This window comes from Saccostrea echinata, unplaced genomic scaffold (genome assembly GCF_033153115.1).
Source record: "Saccostrea echinata isolate AGI-Se365-2 ecotype Australia unplaced genomic scaffold, CSIRO_AGI_Sech_v1 ptg000006l, whole genome shotgun sequence".
Taxonomy (NCBI): domain Eukaryota; kingdom Metazoa; phylum Mollusca; class Bivalvia; order Ostreida; family Ostreidae; genus Saccostrea; species Saccostrea echinata.
Genome location: NW_026889755.1, coordinates 16,094,206 through 16,112,661, shown reverse-complemented (window position 1 = coordinate 16,112,661; position 18,456 = coordinate 16,094,206). Strand labels below are relative to the sequence as shown.

Sequence of the window (18,456 nt, the reverse complement as noted above, 5' to 3'; positions counted from 1 at the left end):
TGGTTATCAAAGTTTAACATAGGGTTGTTATAAAATTATGCTCCTTCCACGCAGCATTATTCATGTCTGGGTTTCCCAAGTGACTAACGATTAAAGATGGGTGTGCAAGGATTATGGCAGTTACTCCAACCGACTGGACGACCTGTTTCCCTTCAGTCTTTAGAAGGAAAGGTTCTAGCAGTTGGTATCCTTTGTTTTCTATATTGGAATGAGTTGGTATGATTCTGTGATTCTGTAATGTTTAAAGGACTTATCGCATGATCTTTCAAAAATCGTAATTTTATGAAAAATATTGTCTATAACCATATTTATTAAAGTACTGAATACAATAAACGTTATTGAAAGCATATTTTAAGAGATATGGAGAGTTGAAATTCAAATACGGCAATATGCATATTTCAGTCGGATTTCGGCGAAATACTGCTCTGACGTCATAGGCGACAATTCGGTGATAGAGAGATGAGAATATGCACACTATTTACGGAGTTATCAACGACAAATGCAGCTTAATTACGAAAAATGCTGAAAAAATTAATTCCTTATATGCTTTTTAATTACTATAGAACATTAATTAGTTCTAAGGTATAAGGCTTTTAAGATATTTTCGTTTTTTATTCAAAACATTTAGAATCTGTAGCTCTAATTACGGCAATGTTTCGTGATCGGGAAATTACTTTTCAAGATCGCCATCCTTTAAAAAACATATGAAGACTTGCATAAATTAATGTTATATACAAAACGAAGAATAACAAAGTTATATAATGTTTAATTTGTGAATCAAATAAGTTAATACATGTGATAAGATGACAAATCAAATTGCATTGTTATGGCGAGTTTCTTCGTCTTCGCTGCGTCTCCCTCGCTATCGTTGCTGCTATTTTTACAAAGTTAACAGATTTTTCAGATTTTTTCTTGCTGACAATTCTAACATATAAGGTTGAATATTCAATTTATATCGATAAAATAAGTGATTTGGTCGTCCACAACGCAGAAAATTCAGGTTGTATCGTGTATATTTTAGTTAGATTAATGAAGAGCTGATCAGCCATTGTCGCCTTTGACGTCACAGGGTCACATGATCGCTATCTAATTAACTTAAATTTTTTATTCAGGGGTTTTCATTTGAGTCAATAATTGGTTAATTACCGGGATTTATCCACAGTAAAAACACAGAATTTATAAATTGTGGTCATAAGGAACGTAATACACTTTTAATTTCAAATAATTTGGAAACATGCGCTAAGTCCTTTAATGTTCTAACAGTGGGTATCCTTTGTTTCTTTATTGGAATGAGTTGGTATAATTCTGTAATATTTAATGTACTAGTAGTGGGTATTCTTAGTTTTTATCAATCTCCTATGTAGAGTTATTGCTCGTTCCTCTCTCAGAAACCTCTGCAATATGAGCTTGCATCAAAATTTTTGACATAAAGTAGAAAACATGATATTCCAAGGATTATTTCAAATTATACCAATAGTTCTATACCTATTTAGGAAATATCTACCTTAAAAGACAAACATTAGCACAGAGAAATATTTATAGTGAATTAAAACAAACGCACTATTTCTTGTGCTACACACTGTGATATATGCGAACCAGTGACAGAGTTGAATGTATGAGCCGATGGTAGAGAGTGTGTTTTTATATTGACTGGATAGACTGCACTTTACGGGTACAGCCACCATTCTGAGTCCAGCTCTGCGCGTGAGATGGCGCGGCATAAATAATAAGCAACATATCAACTATGATGGTATATTTGAAATTTCAAATAATTAGAGGAATATGATTTTGAAATATGAATAACAGTATTATTGAGCCACCTTAACCATGGGACTATAGACGTGAGTATATGGCTACATCAGGCAGTGAAGGGTATGAGAGACAAAAGTGGGAACCCTCTACCAAACGCCCACCTACATGTTCTTTTTACCAGAGTCTGTAAACTGCTCTACTACAAGATCAAACCTGTGTTTGTGTTTGATGGGAGTGTTCCCGAGCTTAAAAAGCAGACAATGGTAAGAGGTTTCACTCTTGATGATTTATTTCATTTTCTGCAAAATTTTTATATTTAAATCTTGAAGTTTGTAGTTGTAAATTGTTGCACAGATGAATTTTTTAATACATGTTTTACTTTTATGCATGTAATGGACAATTTGATCTTTGTTAAGCTATATGGTTGATCCAGGATAGTTTAAAGCTGCTCTAAATCCACCACTGCATAGGACTTAAATAAATAAGTATATTACTTTCAGTTAGTACGCCTCATGCATGTTGTGCATGTGTAAAATGAGACCACAGTATTATGCATCTTAAAAACCAAGGAGAATATCTATAAATTAACATCTCATAAAGAGAAATACAGTTGAACATCTTTACCTCAAACACTGTTTTGTCGAAAACCAGGGATTTGTCAAAGTGAGTTACAATCTCAACCTTCTAAGAATTTGGAATTGATTGAGCTGTTTACATTTTACAATCAAACTACATTTCTAAAACTCTGGCGGGCCAAGGAAAATCTAGAGGAAAAAAAAAGATATCTAAGGGTTTGAGATATTGAGGTTAAAATACATAAAGGAAAAGTGGTTTGGACTTCCAGTTAACTTTGACACATCCATGCATGGTATTTGAAATATTGATGTTCAATATATCAGCCAGCTAGCAGAGTGAACTGTACGAGGGCTGTTCGGAAATTATTGAGACAATGTGTATATTCTTTTTTCTAATGAACGTCTTTTGGTGAAAATTTGCATATACATTTGACAAATACTAAGAATTAATAAAAGCAAAAAATATTTTACAAATGTTTTATTTCTTCTTTACAGTGGTATATTAATGTGCCAATGGTAGGGGTACCCGGCGCAGTCACGAAATCAGATATTGAAAAAATGTAACACCAACGTTCAAACTCCCGGTTGACCAATAGTAAGAGCGAAAATAATTCAATTTATGTATATAATTTTTGAATTTGACTTTTGACTTCATTTTGCGGAAGTTTGTTAGAATTTCGATCAGAAATACGGAAATCATAAATAAATTTAAGCGCGACATAGAAATCTGAGAATGACGACAAAATGGATTTTGACGTCAAGGCGGCGCAGCGAGCATACCTATAATTTTGTGTAGCGCTATGGAGAACTATTTCCAGACTAAACGACCTGCTAAAACAATATTATAACAATGAAAAAAAAACATGCCTTAGGGTTTTATTTTTTCATTTGTATCAATTTTTTTCTTGCAAAATATTCAACAGGAATAAATACAAGAGCTCCGGACGACCATCAATTATTACGGACTAAATAACGTTGACCCGCGTTGCATTAATCGGTACTGCAAGATGCTAATTCAACCTGTATATGACACCTCATGTATTTTTTACACTGAGGTAGCAACAGCACACATTTATTTTAATTTATTTTTGAAAGAATTGTTTAAAAAGACATTTGATTTTGGAATGTTATATGTGATAATAGAGAAAGATGATTAAAGACTTCCCGATCGTTTCACATGTGAAAACATCTCCGGCTGACGTGACGTTAAAATGACGTAGTGATGCTGCTCCAGGTCGATAGACATATGCATGTTTATAATTTCATCGCATATTGTCTAATTATCATTTAAATTAGAAATTTTGCACATTTGTTTTATTCGTTCTTTATAAAACGTTGACAAATTTTCATGAATTTATCTCTGGCCTTTATGGAGTAAAAGTAAATGTCTCAATAATTTCCGAACAGCCCTCGTATATGTCAGTTTGTTTTGAATATAATAGACTTAAACAATAAAACAATTGATTACCAGTACTTTTTAAACAAGTTAGAAATTACCAGATGTATTTGAGAAATATTTGTCCTTCAGGCCTCTCGAAGAGAGAGAAAGATGATGGCTGAGGATGAAGGTGATAAAGCATCTAAAAAGTTACTGGATAATCTTCTAAAAAGCCATGCCCTAAAGGAGGTGCTAAACAAAGGACACGCCTCTACAGCAGGTAACTCCAATGCGTCACAGCCCTCAACTTCTGCTCAGCCTTCAACATCAAGTCAGACACAGGAAACAGCTGAAAAACGAGATCTTTTTCAGTTACCACCCCCACCTGAAGAATTTGTAAGGTATTCAGGAAAAAAATATCATCTGGTCATGCAGAATTCTGATTATATTTATTGTGTATATGTAGGGCTATCAATTTTGAATTTCTTCTTGTGTATATTATTCTTTACTTGTATGCTTTGAGGGGCCCCAAATTGGTATCAATAAATCTTATCTTATGTAGGGCAAATATTAATATGAATATATACTAAATTTAACATGTGAAACAACCTCTTTTTAAATGACAGAAGTAGTAAATGTTGACTAATTTTTTTAAGAGCCCAGGAACTTCAGCCTTGGGAGGAAGTTACTTCAAATGCAACCATATTTCAGGTAGGTATAGGTTAAATACAATGAGATTTTGTAGTTATATTTAAAACTATTCAACAGATGTTCTACACATGTGTTATCAAGACATGTTTATTGAAGGAACTTTTTAGCTGAAAAAGATTTTTAAATGAGTCGATATGTATATAAAGCTTTCATTGTTATTACATGTAGGTATCAAATATATTATACACATTTATCAAACTTGGCACTTGATGCCATAAATATTGTTTTATTTTGAAATATGTTCATAAAATGTTTGAAATATAAACATATTTTTTTGGTTACACCTAGTACTCATGTTTTTGATAACTGTAAATATATATTAACATCCATCCTCGCAAGTCAGGGGTCCTGAGTCAACACGTTGCCGTTGGACCCATGGCATATCATTCAATATTTGTTGGCTGACTGTAGCGACATCTTTTGGGAAAATCACAAATCTTGATTGTTAGCTCTACTGGTCAGAGACCAGAAGAGCTTATGCGATAGTAAGGTGTCCGTCGTCCGTCCATCTGTCTGTCTGTCTGTCTGTCTGTCCGTCTGTAAACAATTTTTCAAAATGCTACTCCTCCTACAGTTTTGGTCTGATTTCAGTATAACTTGGCACACAAGTAGACTACACTAAGATACATAATTCTGTGTATCGGTTTTTGATTTCAATGAACGGTGTTGCCATGGTTACTAAAAATAGAAATTTCTGTGAAAAACATTCAAAATGCTACTCCTCCTACAGTTTTGGTCTGATTTCAATATAACTTGGCACACAAGTAGACCACTAAGATACATAATTCTGTGTATCGGTTTTTGATTTCGATGAACGGTGTTGCCATGGTTACTAAAAATAGAAATTTCTGTGAAATACTTTCAAAATGCTACTCCTCCTACAGTTTTGATCTGATTTCAATATAACTTGGCACACAAGTAGACTACACTAAGATACATAATTCTGTGTATCGGTTTTTGATTTTGATGAACGGTGTTGCCATGGTTACTAAAAATAGAAATTTCTGTGAAATACTTTCAAAATGCTACTCCTCCTACAGTTTTGATCTGATTTCAATATAACTTGGCACGCAAGTAGACTACACTAAGATGCATAATTCTATGTATCAGTTTTTGATTTCGATGAACGGTGTTGCCATGGTTACTAAAAATAGAAATTTCTGTGAAATACTTTCAAAATGCTACTCCTCCTACAGTTTTGATCTGATTTCAATATAACTTGGCACACAAGTAGACTACACTAAGATACATAATTCTTTATATTGATTTTCTGATTTCGATGAACATTGTTGCCATGGTTACTAAAAATAGAAATATCCTTGAAATACCTTCAAAATGCTACCCCTACAGTTCTGGTCTGATTTTAGTATTACTTAGCACACAAGTAAACTACACTAAGATACTTAATTTTCTGTACCAGTTTCGGATTTCGGTGAACAGTGTTGCCTTGGATACTAAAAATAGAAATTTTCTTGAAATACCCTCAAAACGTTACTCCTACACTTTTTTGTCTGATTTCAGTATAATGTGACATACAAGTAGACTACAGAGATACATAATTGATGTTATTGTTTTTTGATTTTGTTGAATGATGTTGCCATGGTTACTTAAATCAAAATTTCTGTAAAATTGTTTTAAAAGGCTACTCCTCCTACAGTTTTAGTCTGATATAATAATAAATCTTGCCACAAAAGAGACTAAACTAAGGATCATTATTCTATTTATTGCTGTTGCAAAGTTTCAAGTCCAAGTGCTACTTTTATCTTCCTTTATAAATGCAACCAGTAGAGCTACAGTCTCGTCAGAGACTTCTGGTTTTTCTTATCTCTCAACCAATCACATTAAGCCATTCTGTGATAAACAACTTGTAACATGTGCATTTGACGTGTCAACTGAATCCTTATCTAACTATTTATGAAAGCTTTAATTTGATTGGTGCTTATCAATGAGAGTAGCAAGCCCACGAATATTGAATGAAATATGCCAGGGGTTCAACGGCAACGTGTTGTCTCAGGACCCCTGGCTTGCGAGGATGATTAACATCTTACATGTACGAGGGCTGTTCGGAAATTATTGAGACATTTACTTTTACTCCATAAAGGCCAGAGATAAATTCATGAAAATTCGTCAACGTTTTATAAAGAACGAATAAAACAAATGTGCAAAATTTCTACTTTAAATGATAATTAGACAATATGCGATGAAATTATAAACATGCATATGTCTATCGACCTGGAGCAGCATCGCTACGTCATTTTAACGTCACGTCAGCCGGAGATGTTTTCACATGTGAAACGATCGGGAAGTCTTTAATCATCTTTCTCTATTATCACATATAACATTCCAAAATCAAATGTCTCTTTTTTTAAACAATTCTTTCAAAAATAAATTAAAATAAATGTGTGCTGTTGCTACCTCAGTGTAAAAAATACATGAGGTGTCATATACAGGTTGAATTAGCATCTTGCAGTACCGATTAATGCAACGCGGGTCAACGTTATTTAGTCCGTAATAATTGATGGTCGTCCGGAGCTCTTGTATTTATTCCTGTTGAATATTTTGCAAGAAAAAAATTGATACAAATGAAAAAATAAAACCCTAAGGCATGTTTTTTTTTCATTGTTATAATATTGTTTTAGCAGGTCGTTTAGTCTGGAAATAGTTCTCCATAGCGCTACACAAAATTATAGGTATGCTCGCTGCGCCGCCTTGACGTCAAAATCCATTTTGTCGTCATTCTCAGATTTCTATGTCGCGCTTAAATTTATTTATGATTTCCGTACTTCTGATCGAAATTCTAACAAACTTCCGCAAAATGAAGTCAAAAGTCAAATTCAAAAATTATATACATAAATTGAATTATTTTCGCTCTTACTATTGGTCAACCGGGAGTTTGAACGTTGGTGTTACATTTTTTCAATATCTGATTTCGTGACTGTGCCGGGTACCCCTACCATTGGCACATTAATATACCACTGTAAAGAAGAAATAAAACATTTGTAAAATATTTTTTGCTTTTATTAATTCTTAGTATTTGTCAAATGTATATGCAAATTTTCACCAAAAGACGTTCATTAGAAAAAAGAATATACACATTGTCTCAATAATTTCCGAACAGCCCTCGTATTTATGAATTTTTTTCATAGGATGAGTTTCAGAACTTGGATGATGTAGATATTGACTCACCTGAGTTTAAAAGTTTACCTTCTGAGATCCAACATGAGATTCTGAGTGAACTCAAAGAAAGGAGAAAAAGACTCACTCGATACACAAATCTTGTTCTTCCTGAGGTTAGTTAAAAAGACTTACTTGATACACAAATCTTGTTCTTTCTGAGGTTAGTTAAAAAGACTTACTTGATACACAAATCTTGTTCTTTCTGAGGTTAGTTAAAAAGACTTACTTGATACACAAATCTTGTTCTTTCTGAGGTTAGTTAAAAAGACTTACTTGATACACAAATCTTGTTCTTTCTGAGGTTAGTTAAAAAGACTTACTTGATACACAAATCTTGTTCTTCCTGAGGTTAGTTAAAAAGACTTACTTGATACACAAATCTTGTTCTTTCTGAGGTTAGTTAAAAAGACTTACTTGATACACAAATCTTGTTCTTTCTGAGTTTAGTTAAAAAGACTTACTTGATACACAAATCTTGTTCTTTCTGAGGTTAGTTAAAAAGACTTACTTGATACACAAATCTTGTTCTTTCTGAGGTTAGTTAAAAAGACTTACTTGATACACAAATCTTGTTCTTCCTGAGGTTAGTTAAAAAGACTTACTTGATACACAAATCTTGTTCTTCCTGAGGTTATGTAAAGGTTATTCATTTTGATTTGGAGCAATTTTCTGTGTCTGGAAATTGGATCATCCAAAGACCCTTTTTAATGAGTTACTGTATACAGTCAAACTTCCTTATCTATAAATCAATGGGGACAAGAAAAAAAAACTTTGAGATATTGGAGGATTTGAGATTTGGAGGTTAAAATACATGAAAGAAGAGAAGTTGGGACTTCAAACTCGTGCGGCTAGGATAAGGCTGTCCATAAAATATTGCAGTGTTCCAGCTGTAGTAAATTCTCTGAACTAGCTACACATGTAGATATGATGTCATAATAGCATATGACGTCAAGGCACTGCAAACCTGAGGTCTGTTCAACAGAGCGAACGTTGGCGAGCGCTCGCGAACATTTCTGTCGGAGGGATAAGGAATTTAGGTGAGCGCTCGCAAATGTTCACTCTGTTAAACAGGCCTTAGAGCTTACTTAACAGGAAAAGTGTCATAACCTTACATTCCTTTCGTATGACATGTAGATTTTTTTTAGGATGTTGTTTAATTCAGGGTCTGGATTGCTTTGAAATTTCAAAGAGTAGATTAATGTTTCATCCAAAAAAAAAAACAAAAAAAAACAAATGAGAGTTAATATTTTTTTCTGATTTTCAAGGAGATTTTTGCAATTAGGATTGATTTTTGAGGTCTTAAGCACCCAAGGAAAAAGTTCAGGAGATCACAGTTTCTTTTCCAGTATTCACAGAATTCAAAAAAAATATTACTACAGGGAAAGATGGATAAGGATATTTTTCTTTTTCTTATATTTTACAGGATTCGAATGACTTCTCAAGTTTCCAAATGAAAAAAATTCTGAAACAGAGCCATTTGTCAAATAAGATCGAGGAGGTGAGAAAAGAAATGAACATCCAGGTTTCTGGAGCGATTACACAGGATCTCGGTGAGCACACCGCGGGAACCGAGGTTCAGACTCGTCGGATTCTGTCTGATGACAATTCACATTTCATCCTCATCAAAGGATTAACTAATAAACGTAAAATGGAGGAAATTAACAGAATTCAGGAGGAAACAGAGATGGCAGAGGAAATGGGGGAGGAATCTATAAGTGGAGTAGAAGGAAAGGAGGAACGATCTAAAAATTATAAGGATGATCTGGTAGAAAGTGATACTGAAATATGTGACCATGGAATGGACAGGGAAAAATTCCCAGAAGGAGGTGGAAATATTGAGTGTCAAGTGCAGAAAAATAATGAAAATGGGATTAAAGATGAGAAATCATCAGTGAAAAGTCCTGATAAATCTGTTAAAAGTGAAGGAGTGATAGACATTAGTGATTCAGATGAGGAAAACAATGAAACAGACAATATCATTTCAAGAAGACAGATGGAAGTTAGCAAAAGTAAGAACAAAACATCTCAGTCTCACATAAAATCTCAGGAAATAGCCGCTGCAGAATTGAACAAAGTCAGTTCTACCTCAATTACCCGGAATGTGGATAGCAGTCAAGTATCTGTAGATGAAGAGAGTGAGGAAGAGAAGCCTAACGAGAATGAATCCAGAGATTCAGAAGGTGTGTGATAATATACTGTAAGCCAACTTTTATTCGCAAGCAAGAAGTATCCGTGAGTTTCGCGACCTTCATTCATTTGCAGATATTTCTTGCCGCAAACCAATTATTCACTTATGCATTTATGTAGAATGTTGCCTCATTCGCGAACATTAGTAGTTGCAGATGGATTCCAGGCTGAAGTATCGTGATTAAAAGATGTCGCAAATAATAGTTGGTTTACAGAATATACACATATTAACTTACATTAGGATAAAAAAAAACATGACACTGATGTTTGTAACAATTTAAGTTGTAGTATCAGTGTTTTTATATTAAACTGCTCTGAGCTTTGTATAACAGCAACTTGTAACTGAAATTTCAAACATTTTATTTTAAGTAGATGAGGGATTCATTGAAGTGTCCATTGATCCCCAAAATGTGGGTCCAGATGAGCTGTTTCCAGCTGATATATTTACCACTACCTCAAAGCCAGAAAAAGACCTTATCTCAGTCCCTGATGAAGAACCTCACAAAGAACTAGTCCCTGAGGTTGAACCACACAAAGAACTAGTCCCTGAGGTTGAACCCCAGTACTCAAGTGAACCAGAACACATTGAAGCCGAGTCAGAAACCATAGAATCCAGTCCAGAGGCAACCAGAGACCTGGTGAAACAGTTTACAGAATTAGTTGAGGTATTCATTAAGTTCTTCGTACAAGAATGAGAAGAGGTCGTTTTCTGTTTGTAAAATTTTTTAAATTCTTTCTTTAAATCTTAATGATGATTACTGGTGTCTCTGTTCCAACAGAATGATGTAAACAGGGTGTCGGAGGAACTAGAACTCGAGTCACGCTCACTACAGCAGGAGAGGGGTCGACAGGAGAGACTCGCTACGTCTCTCTCTGACCAGATGTTTCTGGAGGCTCAGGTCTGTATGTGAACCAAACCTTCTTCTGGACATTAACATACTAGTATCTCTAAAGATATCAATACAACTTATATTGTAGGAATTTATGAATACCTATTAAATCCTTAATTCATGAATGTAACAGAAAAAAATAATAAAAAATATACATGAAAGAACCGACAAAGAAGATTTCCAATCCTTGATTATGCCAAAGAGTCCTGCGTTCAAATTTTGAATGTGTATTGATGTATACAATTACTCGGCAGGACTTACTCAGATTGTTTGGGGTGCCGTATGTACTGAGTCCAACAGAAGCAGAGGCTCAGTGTGCATGGCTGGACTCAATTAATCTCACTCATGGCACCATTACAGACGATAGTGACATCTGGTTGTTTGGTGGGAGACGTGTATATAAAAACTTTTTCAACCAAGATCGGACGGTAGAGTTTTATCAAAAGGAAAGCATACAAAGTCAGCTAGGTGAGAGACAGCTTTTACAGCAATGTTATTCCTAAGAACCGACTACTGGCCAAATTGGCTGATTTGAAATTAAAAAAAATCAACATTTAATTGTTGTGTGGTCCAAAGAGATTTGTCATAAACTTCAACCCAAAGCCTGTCACAATTGATCTCTAACCCTTTACTTTGAAATAAAGGGAAAACACTGTACAGTATTGTACAGATATTTGTTCAGTATCAAGTATGTCAGTGAAACACATATTTCACTATTTACGCATTTCTCATAATACTCATTAAATCAAGTCTAAATTGAGGAGAGAATTTTCAAGCAGTTGTATGAACGTGTGATTTAGTTTGGAGTGGGGCAAGCCAATTCCACAGCAAATTTAGTTTTGGAGAATGGAGAATAAATAATGTACGATAAAATCTGAACTATCCCATGTTAAACTGATTTCTCAATTGCTGACTGTAGGTCTGAGTCGTGCAATCCTGATAAACATGGCCTTGTTGTGTGGGAGTGACTACACAGATGGAATCCCGGGGGTGGGGCCTGTGACAGCTATGGAGATCCTGAGTGAGTTCCCTGCTTCAGACATCTCCTCCCTACAAGCCTTCAAGTAAGTCAGGAAAGAGTAAACAGGTCAACTTATTTATTGTCTTTGAAAGTGGGAGATGGCAAACAATTTGTGTATCATACTGAACATCAACAGAGAAACGTTTAAAGTCATAGGCTGAAAGGAATCTTAAGTATTCCATTTTTATTTTTCAAAAGATCTTGGTGGGAAGAAAGCCAGAAAAAGAAAAGAAATCCAAATGTGAGCAAAGTCCGATCAAAACTAAGGCAGCTGGAAGTTAATGAGGGTATATTTACTTGATTTTTACTTGGCCAAAAATTATGCATTTAAAATGTAATATATGTTGTATAATACTGAGTGTAATTTGTCATCAATTTTACATTGCAGGCTTTCCAGACCACAGAATAGTGGATGCATACCTGAAACCCACAGTGGATGATTCAGAAGAGGCGTTCTCCTGGGTCCTCCCTGACCTTGACCTTCTGAGAGAGTATCCTTAACCCCACAACAACCATATAAAATAGCTTTGATATTTCAAACGATTTTGGAAATCAAATCATGGGTTATCTGTTGTGCATTTTTTTGGAAGCTCCTAATGAGTATTAAATCCTTATGTTTTATAAAGATATGCAAAAGAAAAGCTGGGTTGGACAAAAGTAAAAACGGATGAAGTTTTATTGCCAGTTCTTCAGAAGCTCAAGGACTCCCAGGTATGTCATAAATGAGAAGGACATAATTGATATTTAAATATATGATCATGTGAAAATGTGTGGTTGTAAGTATACAGAGTTTGTAATATGGATGACAAATTTCATGAGTGGAAAAGAATTATCACTTCTTATACAAACTGATTTGATTTTCAGACACAGACTAGAATAAATTCTTTCTTCCAACCGGAGAACTTCATGGAACCAAAAAAGCTGAAAAGTGTTAGGTTAAAAAGGGCTCTCAAAAAGTTCCATGACTCTCCAGAAAAACAAACAGAAACTAAAGTAGTCATTGATTCTGAATCTAAAAGGAAGGATGATGAACATGGAAAAACAAAACGAGTGAAAGTAACCAATGATCAAAGCACTAAAAAATCAAAAGGAGTGAGCAATAGCCATATGAGACCTGCAAGGGGAAAAGGTTCAAAATCTGTCCAAGGAAGGGGGAGGGGGAAAGGGAAAGGTCCTGCTAAGAAAACCCAGAATACAAAGAGGCCTGTATACAAAGATGAGGTCAATCTGTCGGAGAGCAGTTCAGATGACCAAAATGATGATATGGATGATGACAACGATGATGATGACCTCCTGGCAAATCTAGACTATGAAAGTTGGCAAAAATGATGTGAAAGTTAAAAAAAAATGATGTGAAATTGGCAACAGTTTATTAATAAGAGGACAAATGAAAAGTTAATTGAATGCAAAGTCATACCAGTATTGTAAATTATGACATACAGGTTGTATTGCATTTGTCTTTCATTAGAAAATTTTGTTAATATTTATTTACTCATGGAATTTAATTTATTTATTTAATAAAATACTAAACAGTGTCGTAAATAGCTCTCGTGATTTGTAAAGTTTGGTAATTTTTACAAGGAACAACTGAGTTCCAGGTATTTATTTTCTTGTTTCAAAGTATTCATGTGGTTACCTCTACAATACTCATTGAATCAAACACTAATGCTCACAAAAACTTGTATACAAAGTGGAAATTGTTACTTTTTATATTCAGTATACTTTGTGGACATCAGTGAATGATTATAGAACATGTAAATAGATGAAACATAAGTGCACAGTATCACATAAAATAGTTTATCAATATTGTATTTGTCTGCGTCATAGTAACTAAGAGTAATAAAAAAGGTGTCGGCTACCCTTATATTACCCTAAAATCCTTTTTATGTCAATGTCTGCCTTTTGAGTTTTCAGTTCGTTGTTTATTTGTGAATATTTTCAAGTGCATTAAACCGAGGAACCAAATTTTGAACTTGCTGATAATTGTCTAGACCCATGACTGAGTCTATCTTTTCAAATCAAATCAAATTTCCATTCATTTTCACCTACTACATTTCCAGGTGTGCATTTGTTCACATTCCCGTTATCTTTAATACTTTAATAATTATTTTCTCCAGTTTCTGAGGAAATATTTGTTTTTAAATTAAAAAGATCTTTGAACATATGTATAATTACAATAACATTTTTACCCACTGCATATCCAGGTGTGGATTTGTTTACAGAAATTCCAGTTGTTTTAATACTTTAATGATTATTTTCTTCAGTTTCTGGGCCAATATACATTTCTAAGATTTTTGAACGGATATTGATATAATATTGATTGTCGCTTTCGGTCATTAACAGAATTGCACTAGGTTTAAAAATAACAATATTTATTTGAACGAAATGAGAGGCCCATGGGTCACAATGCTCACCTGAGTTACTTTGGCCCTGCTGTTCTCCATCAGCAGATTTTTTTCCTTATATACATGTATTCCTTTGCAAAATTTTGACTACCATTGGTGGTACATCATGACCAATGGGTAGGTGTGGCCACAATGGGGGATCAAAGTTTAACATAGGATTGTATAGTGAAAATCTTTAAAAATCTTCTTGTGAAGAACAGCACTACCATGATTAGTCATATTGATATGGAAGCATCCTCTGGTAGTGTAAATTCAAGTTTGTTCAAATCATGACTCTAGGGATAGGGTGGGGCCACAATGAGCAATCAAAAATTTACATAGTAAAAAGAAAAATCTTTAAAAATCTTCTTGTGAAAAACAGAAAAATCATGATTAGTCATGTTGATATGGAAGCATCCTCAGGTAGTGTAGATTCAAGTTTGTTCACATCATGACCCCCTGGGGTTGGGTGTGGCCACAGTGGTATTCAAAAGTATTTCATAGTCATTCATAGGAAAAATGATTAAAAATCTTCTCAAGAACAGCAAAGACATCATTAGTCATATTTGTATGGAGGCATCCTAGCATTGTGTAGAATCAAGTTTGTTCACATCATGACCCCCAGGGGTGGGATGAAGCCTCAATATGTGATCAAAGTTTTACATAGGAAAAGATAGGGAAAATTCATTCTGCTTTTGAAAAACAGCAGGACCATAATTATGAATTTCCCGAGTGAGTGCATGGGCATCTTGTCTTAATTATCTCCCCTTGGAAGGGGACTTTGTCCTTCTTTTAAACAAATTTAAATCGCCTTTACCCAAGGATGCTTTGTGCTATTTTTGGTGAAAATTGGTCCAATGGTTCTTAAGAAGAAGACGAAAATGTGAAAAATTTAGAGATGGACGGACGCCAGACAACAGATGATCAGAAAAGCTCACTTGAGCTTTCAGCTCAGGTGATCTTAAAATTGACACAGTCAGAGAGGGTTCCGCTAAGGGCTGTCAAACAGCTGTCAAAGGAAAGTGTCAACTGACTCGATACAGTAACATTTCGGATAGTGTAGAATAGAATAGGGAATTTTACATTGTATGTGAATAGAATTACATGTACTAATATATACATAGAGACACATATGTACACACAAATTGAAAGACAAAACGATATGACTACTATAAATCAGCCAAATTAACAGCATTTGCATTTGGACCTTAGACCTCCTCAAGTTATTTATTTCAACATTGTAAACGTCAGGTATTTTTCTTTAAGTCAAAGCCCTCACTTCATACTGTATTATTATGATCATGTGTTTTTGTATAGTATATTATTCATGCAGATTTCCTTCGTTCAGACTAATTAAAAAAATCCCCCATTTTAAAATCATCTCAAAAATTAACGTTTTAAGGCAGCATGATGTATTTATTTTAATTACTCTGTGTAACAACCAAAATCCCCTGATTGTGTACTCAATGTAATGGTGTACACTCAATGAAAATAATGAAATATTCAATACATCATTACTTTTTCTATATGAGAAAAAAAACATTTGTAAATTTTATAAAAGCAGCAATTAAAGAAAGGCTCAACATTCAAAGTGAGTTACTAATGAAAAAGGAGAAGATAACGAACAGTGATCGATCTCAAAAGAAAAAAAAACTTCAAACAATACAAATCTATGAACAAGGCATAAAACACGGTCCCCTGGAAATTCCAGAGGTGGGATCAGGTGCCTAGGAGGAGTAAGCATCCCCTGTCGATCGGTCTCATCTGCCGTGAGCCCTATGTTTTGATCAGGTAGACGGAATATTCTACTAACTAAAAATGGTGCAATTTGGGGTTGTTAAAACTTTTCCAAATTTCTAATAATTTTTTGAATTCCGAAAAAGCAATCCCTGTCTTTGCTGAATCGCATGACCCTGTAATATTGTATATAATTGATACTAAAAAGATGCTTGAGTTTCTCATTGACAAAATTTATATGTTTTTCGTAGAACAGACTTTCCAACATTTTTTTTTTTGAAATTCCAATGGGTACTTATTGTGCCCTATTATTAGTAGACCTGCTTTTGTATTTATATGCAGCAGAATTTATATTAAAAAACTTTCATATGAAAAGAAGTCTCTTTCTGTAGCCTTCAATTCGACATTGAAATATCGACTACGTTTCATCAATTAACAATATTCATTTTCATCCCTGCGTTGAAACGATATATCCCATTGAACAGAAAATAAAAGAAACCAGAGTCTGACATATCTTTTCATATTTGGATGTATTACCAGAGAAAGATATTGATGGCAAACAGACAATTAGACTTTATGATAAACGCGATGACTTTAACACTTCCCTTACTTATGTAGCAATTAATATACCATTATCACCTGCATATGGAGTGTATATCTCCAATTAAGTTGAATCGATCCACAAGAGATGCTCTACGTACGAACAATTTCTAAAACGAGACAGGACATTGACAAATAAATTGATGATACAAGACTATCAGCAACCTCGTTTAAAGGCAACATTTCGGTTTTATATTCGATACAATAATGCAATCTCTCGTTGGGTTGAATGTTGACTGACGTCTTTTAGACAAATTGTTATGCCATTATATTATTTTCACTCTCAATTCATAACGGATTTTTCGTTTACCCGATCATGACAAGGAGCACATGGCGGTGGTGACAGGTCGGCAGGGGATGCTTACTTCTCCATGGCACCTGGTCATACTCTGTTTTCAGAGTTCCGAGTTGGCTCTACTCATAATTTACTCATAATTTGTATGTTTAAATGGACTTTTGAGAATGATCACTGATGGTTATCTTCACATTTCATACAAGTACATCACATATTTCGGTGGTTATTTATACTTGTATCTTCCATTTTAACCTTAAGCTCCTATAATAAAGAAAAACGCACTGCAAAATTTGCATCACATGCCATATACTCGAGACTCCAATATCATTTACCACTCTTACCTTATACATCATAACACGTACTCCTTAATAGTACATGGATTTAACTGTCCTTGTTTACGAACTTCCATAAATTTTACACAGATGTGCTACAATGTTCAAATTGGAAAATGCTGCAAGTTGTTTATTCTGTAGAATTAAGTAATCAAACATTATCAAAGTTTTTTTAACAGAACTGCTGAAAACCTTGATTAACATAAGAAGTAATTTTTATTGTGTTGTTATTATAAGTTTGATTTAATAAGAATTGATAACGAAATATGAACACTCAACACATCCGACTGTACTTGATTTTATGGTTCATATATTATATGAACATGCTTTAAGTTTATCTAATTGAATCAATTCACAACACATGTACAGTATATGTCACACTCTGTACCGAAATACTTTGACAAGTCCAATTGTGCATCCCACCCACAGTGTAGACTTGTACAGTGATAAAGAATATGGACGGTTCACTCCATTCTCTGTCAGTAAAAACTTTATGAACTCCCCGTCAGGACTCAGTAGATGGATCTGTTTGTTGTTTTTGTCAGTAACAAGGATGTTACATAAGGAGTCACACACCACATCTCTTGGATCAAAGTTCTTCAGCTTCTGTCCACGATAGACAGACTTCAAATAACCTGAGAGAGACATAATCACTAGATTACCTGAAGTGAAACTTGTAAGGTTCACAACACAGATATCACTGTTACTGTTCTGTGTGACTCTGTATGGCACTGTAAACAGTCTGGTCTGACCGTCCTCCTGGTACTCATACTCATGGATTACATCACCTGTCACTGTGAGGTGTCTCACTAGACATCTGCTGTGTGAGTCTAATTTGTAAATTTCTGATTCCATGTCTCTAAATGTGATCGGTCGCCCGCGTGGCGCAGTGGTTAGAGCGTCTGCTCTAGAGTCGCGAAGTAAGGAGTTGATCCTTACGTCGCGGGTTCGAATCCCACTGTGGGACGTGGAGACCGGTCCTTCGGATGAGACCGTATAAACCCAGGTCCCGTGTCGCAGTAGGTGCTGGCACGAAAAAGATCCCTCACTGCTCAATGACCGTAAGTGCCGAGTATAGGACAAAATTTTCAGCTTTCCACCGGCAAGTGGTGGCGTCTCCATATGAGTGAAAAATTCTCGAGAGGGACATTAAACAATTATACAAACAAACAAACTAAATGTGACCAATAATCCACTGTCCACTGACTGACAAATTCTCATGGGTACCAGCGGATCTGTCCTGATGACCCTAGAGACAGATCCTGATGGAGAAAGATAGTAGATGGAACTGTTATCAAAATCAGTGTAATAAACGTCACCAGCATCAGTCACACACATATTACAAGGATTGATGTAATATTTATGCTTTTTCTCACCTTTGTTGTTTACTTTTTCAGTATGGGCTGACTCAAATTGT

At 34.7% G+C, this 18,456-nt stretch overlaps 1 protein-coding gene across 1 annotated transcript; it reads left to right on the top strand.

The window, feature by feature from the left end:
- The first annotated feature begins 95 nt into the window (after positions 1–95).
- Positions 96–13,221, top strand: LOC133180300 (DNA excision repair protein ERCC-5 homolog). Its single transcript, XM_061314847.1, has 14 exons — positions 96–184; positions 1,840–2,015; positions 3,856–4,106; positions 4,362–4,416; positions 7,563–7,706; positions 9,017–9,773; positions 10,153–10,445; positions 10,560–10,679; positions 10,925–11,138; positions 11,590–11,734; positions 11,890–11,978; positions 12,080–12,182; positions 12,318–12,402; positions 12,556–13,221. The coding sequence occupies exons 1-14, from the start codon at positions 97–99 to the stop codon at positions 13,018–13,020; spliced, it is 2,985 nt and encodes a 994-aa protein (XP_061170831.1). The 5' UTR covers position 96; the 3' UTR covers positions 13,021–13,221.
- Positions 13,222–18,456: the final 5,235 nt, after the last annotated feature.

What these genes read in the sequence shown, in the direction of transcription:
- LOC133180300 (XM_061314847.1), top strand. Translation starts at nt 97, where the DNA reads ATGGGTGTGCAAGGATTATGGCAGTTACTCCAACCGACTGGACGACCT. An exon ending in AGTTTACAGAATTAGTTGAG is followed by an intron (nt 10,446 to 10,559) that starts GTATTCATTAAG and finishes CTGTTCCAACAG; the next exon opens with AATGATGTAAACAGGGTGTC. An exon ending in AGAAGCTCAAGGACTCCCAG is followed by an intron (nt 12,403 to 12,555) that starts GTATGTCATAAA and finishes TTTGATTTTCAG; the next exon opens with ACACAGACTAGAATAAATTC.